This window comes from Cottoperca gobio, chromosome 1 (assembly GCF_900634415.1).
Source record: "Cottoperca gobio chromosome 1, fCotGob3.1, whole genome shotgun sequence".
NCBI classification, from domain to species: Eukaryota; Metazoa; Chordata; class Actinopteri; order Perciformes; family Bovichtidae; genus Cottoperca; species Cottoperca gobio.
The window spans coordinates 4,695,488-4,700,507 of record NC_041355.1 but is presented as its reverse complement, the minus strand read 5'-3'; the positions used below and the strand labels follow the sequence as shown (position 1 = coordinate 4,700,507).

The 5,020-nt window shown below is 39.2% G+C and overlaps 1 protein-coding gene across 1 annotated transcript; it reads right to left on the bottom strand.

Annotated features, from left to right (window-relative positions):
• Window positions 1-1,091: 1,091 nt before the first annotated feature.
• lsm6 (LSM6 homolog, U6 small nuclear RNA and mRNA degradation associated) lies at window positions 1,092-4,391 on the bottom strand. Its single transcript, XM_029435821.1, has 4 exons — window positions 4,253-4,391; window positions 3,705-3,810; window positions 3,476-3,589; window positions 1,092-1,406 (listed from the first exon to the last, which is right to left on the bottom strand). Exons 2-4 carry the CDS (start codon window positions 3,796-3,798, stop codon window positions 1,372-1,374), a joined length of 243 nt encoding a protein of 80 aa, XP_029291681.1. The 5' UTR covers window positions 3,799-3,810; window positions 4,253-4,391; the 3' UTR covers window positions 1,092-1,371.
• Window positions 4,392-5,020: the final 629 nt, after the last annotated feature.

Sequence of the window (5,020 nt, the reverse complement as noted above, 5' to 3'; positions counted from 1 at the left end):
CTCTCTACAGCTGCAGCCCGGCAGAGTTTGATCAATAACGCGTCCTTCATTCTCAAGTCGGGCCTGACCTTGGCAGCCTTTTGTCTCCTTCCAGGGGCCAGAGTGCGCATGTACAGGTTGGAAAACAAGGCTCTCAAAAATCCACCCTCGGAAGGAAAATAATTCCCCTCACTGCCTCTTCACTACAGCATTCTCATTAAGAGCCTAATGAATCATATATTTATAGCGTTCTTATCTTAGCGTAATGAGGTGATGCCACTTTTGAACTCATTTGCTAAATTACCACAGGCCACACAGAAACGGAATAAACTTTCAATTCCTTGCATATACTGCTACGTTCATTTTCACAGGGCCACGTCCAAAACCTCATGAACAAAGAGCATCTAAGTGCAGTCGCACGTGACAAAAGGTAAGCTGTGTGTTGGGAGACATTTGAAAACACTAAGACATGAAGTCTGCTGCAGAGGGCAGTGGGAGTCGATCTGACAGATCTGTTTACATGTTAATGCAGCCTGACATAGCCTGCAGGTGGCACCATTTATGGATTATTCCTGCAGTCACTTCTGGTTATTCAGTAATGGATATTTAAATGGGCAGTAAGTGAAGAATTTTCTTTCACGTGTACATATTGAATAGTTCTATAATACTGCATTAAAACAAGCAACAGGTTACTTTTGTATAGGTACTCCATCATGCAGCGGTGTTCAGATGCAGGTACATTAGCGGACTGAGTCATCATATAGAGCTCTAGGAACATTTTCAGTTACATCACTCATGTTCAATCTGAAAGAAAAAAAAAAGCTTTCAACAGAAATTTTTCTTCCTATGTGAAACATTACTCGAACAGTTTTTATTTATAACAATAAAAACAGCTGTTCATCGAAATACTTGCAATAGAAATTAATGCCGGATGATGAGTACATTTGTACACAGGCCATTCAGTAATGGGTTTCTGCAGGCAAGTCGTATCAAGATCAATTACAGAATTAGTACTGACAAATTACGAAATTATGTTCTAATCCTTTTTGAGGCCTTGTGGTAAAACAGTGGTAGATTTGCTTGCTCCAGGGATAAACTTTGAGAGTGAGGGATTTAGCCAAAAAACACCCATCTTTATTCCACTGCAACAATCCCACTGGCACAAGAATTAAATCACAAGATATTATAATATGAGCGACAAACTTTTTCAAAATGAGGCCTGTTGAGATGATACTGTTACATTGTTACAAAGGAAAATTAAGACATAAATCAAAATTAAGGATTTATTAACATATTCCACTTTTACAAAAACAAAAACAGGACTTCAGGGTTTATGGAAGCAAAAACATGGGACAGTTGTGCACTGGGACAAGAAAAACAGAATGGTCTTCACTACACTTTCCTCTTCTGGGTGCTGATGTAAAGGACTGTGGAGAGAGAAGGGAGGAGGGGGGAGGAAAACATTTAAGGCTGTAGATTTACTGAGCAACACAATAACATCTCAAATAAATCTGAAAGGTATCGACACGTTTCTTGTTGTGATCATGTATCAGATGAACATTTCTCAGCTTTCTGTAGATAAAGCTCTATGAGGACAATTATTTGGGTGAGCCAACCGGATACAGTTGACTCCAACTAAACTAAAAAGGTCTGCTGCAATTGTGCATTCATATGGAATTGATAGTTGACTTGTGAATACAATGTTCTTTAGAGCGTGATGATCAATGCCGTCTGCAGTCCCACCACCCTTCACTTCCCATGGTACACCACAAATAAATTCTGTGGGAAACAAAGACCCACTGACGCAGATCGCATTGTGATCACATTTCTCATCAGAGATCAATTGTGGAATTGTTTTTGCACGGGTCCTTCTGGGTGGAGGTGTAAGGCTGCACTTAGGTTATAAACGTGCAATATCTTTGACTAAAATAGCCCCATCATTAGCGGTTGGCCCTTTTATTACACTGAACGCCACAGGCCAGCATGACTCATATTCAAGAGGGAATAACACAGTAAATACAGTGCATTGCTGGAGTAGGGACAATTTAGACTGAAGAAGAATGAAGATATGGACTTAAGTGAAGAAAACTATTCTTGAAGCAAAAGTTCTGACTGTTATGGTGAATACAGAATTTATGAAAACACACTACAACCCTTTATTAGAGTGACAGACAAAATTAAAAGCAAATAAACCTCCTTAAAGCTTGAAGCTTTGAAAATAAAGAAAAAAAAAAAACTTCAGAATACAATGTTAATGTTTTTATAACTTTTCTAAGTGTTAGATGATAATGAGTGTCGAGTTACCCGTCAGGTCTTTCTGTGTCGTAGGACTTTTGTTTGTCGAACAGTAAAGCTTTGTGTTATCACTTAAACTGTTTTGTTAACTGGCATCATCTGAAGCTCTATATAACACACTTCCTGGGATATCTCTACCCACAACGCTCTTAAACTGAGCCGATACATCTGTGATATGCATCAATATCACTGCCTGTAAAATACTTAAAAAGGAGAACTTCAGTAGAAATCTATAAAGGATAAATATAGGCTATTTATATTTCAAACTGGGACACTTGAATAGATCGTGTGCATGTGACGTCACGCTTATTTCCCAACCCGGAAGTCAACCATGTTGGTTGGTATACACAACCAAGACTGCGGCCGTTCACGTGTGAGTTGCTGCAACGTTTCGTAATTTTCTTTGTATTTAAACGTCTAAGATTGAAAGAAAATGCCAATCGTGTGCGCAGTGTATAATTGTGGTCATAACGCTACTCGTGACCCAGAGAAACGGTTCTTTAGATTTCCTAAAATCATCAAAAACAACGATCCACAAAAGAGGGATGAATTGCTGTCTACCGAACGCCGTACGCTGGTTTAGCAACATAACTCGTGAGGATTTATATCTGGTAAGAGCTCATGCTAAAGCTATGTTTTCAATGTTTACGTTAAACATTTGTGCTTATGATATACCCGAACACTGTAAGACCTTACTTCTCCATATCGCTGACTGGTAAATAAGGCACTTTCTTTACATGTGATGCCATTTGCTCTTTTCTTCTGTGCATGTTTTTGTTTTGCTTATTCTTGAGACTACTTCACTTGTGAAAAAGCAAAGCACCAATGTGAGAACATGCTTCGCTTACTCCAGCCATACAATCACAGTGTGTGAGGATAACATCGGCGCTCTTCTCACTCACAAACCACGGCTTGAGCGGTGTATCTCGAGCTCTTTGAGAGTGATTTACACGGGCGTGGACGAGCACCCTGTCATCTTTCAGTTGTTTGGTAAGAAGACTACCCAGCCAGTCACACAGTTTTGTCATGTGTTTGCACACTACCTATAGAACAGAGCCATCTAAATGTTGTTGTAAAAAAGACCGATATGTGGCTCAGTGCTCCTGCTATAACCTGAGTCCCTCATTTTGGCTTGTATAACAACAGGTCTACAAATACATAAAGGAATATAGGGATATATTTATAAATGGGAGAATCTTACCATTGTTTCCCCTTAGAAAAGCATCTCCATACTTGTTCTTGAGCTGCCCGTTGACATACTCCTCAGTCTGCTCTATGGCAATGTTCATATAACCATCAAGGCAGGCCAGGACACCTGTAGACAGATCACACATGTGCAGTGTTTGGGTTAAAGAGAACTTCATCACTTTTAAAGTCAAATGATGTAAAACAAGTGGATAGGCTGCAAAGTTACATGCCAGGAGCATTACCTCTGTAATCGACACCAGAGTTCAGTTTGACCACCACAGGTCTCCCAATTATCTGCTTCAGAAAGTCACTCGGGGTCTGCTTTCTCAAACTCATCTTGCCTGTGATCTGAAAGGGTTGAAGATATACATTTTTAAAAAGTAACGATGTTATGGTGGCAGTTTCCTTTAACTAGCTACATTAGCATCATGCCAGCTAACTCGTGCTCAATAGCGTTCATTTGTTTAATCCAACAGCAGGGCTTTAATTACAATGAGTTTTGAGTGTGGCACGTAGTAATGTTCCTGATTTGACCAAAACACTAACGTAGTCAGTAATAACTAGCTTAATAGTGTATGGATAAGTAGCGTTAGCTGCTAGCTAATTAGTGTAGCTAACCTGCTAACTGACAACTCTTCAATGAAAATGCTCGCACTTAATGGTCTGAGAAGGTCGTTATCCTTGTCAGGACATGTTATACATTTATTTGAATTGAAGCAGAATGCACATGGATATGTTTTATTTTGACAATTGTTATCAGTAGCTAAATGTTTGGTAGCATTTCACTTACCCGATGGACGTCTTCCAAACGATCGTTTTTAGCACGGACGGTGAATTGACCAATCAGACGCGCGTAGTATACGGAGACTCAGTGAGGACAAAAACCCTAAAGAGCGCAGGCAGCGGTGAGGTAAACACGTGACAGAAACATGTGGACAGACACTGTAAGCATTCTATAGTTTGCAAGTGTGTCATATTTCAATGTGTTTAAGACACGTTTTTAGTCAACAGATCACCAATTTTCCAAACAGTAACACATTGCACCGTTTTTTGTACACTTCCTACCTCTTCAGCATGAGACTGCAATCCTAAAATGATATGATTAAAACTTAAAATTCATCCTATTGACATATTTTATTTCCTATAAAATACTAATGTATGATTTCAAAGTTTACCTACTTTAAATTGAAATATAAACCATGACATATATTAGGACAAGTTTGTTGTAAAACTAGATAGAAGCTAATATTACACTGAATCTAATTTCTTCCTGTGTTCCTGCACTATGCTTTGTTTTTACAGCACATCTTCCATGGACCTGTGCAAACCTTTACAGTCTCGATGAAAACTGGCTGCTGCTGGACAGTAGACTTGTGGCTGGTCACCAGATGTACAGTACTGAGCTGAGGTCTGATCTGCCAGCAAGGAAGGAGAGTAATGTCTAAAATCCTAGTGCAGACTGTAAGTACAGTAGAGCAGCTACAATTAGTTCATGAACTGATTTTTGACAATTAACAGAAAATGAATCTCCAGTTATTTTGATATGTGTCTAATCACT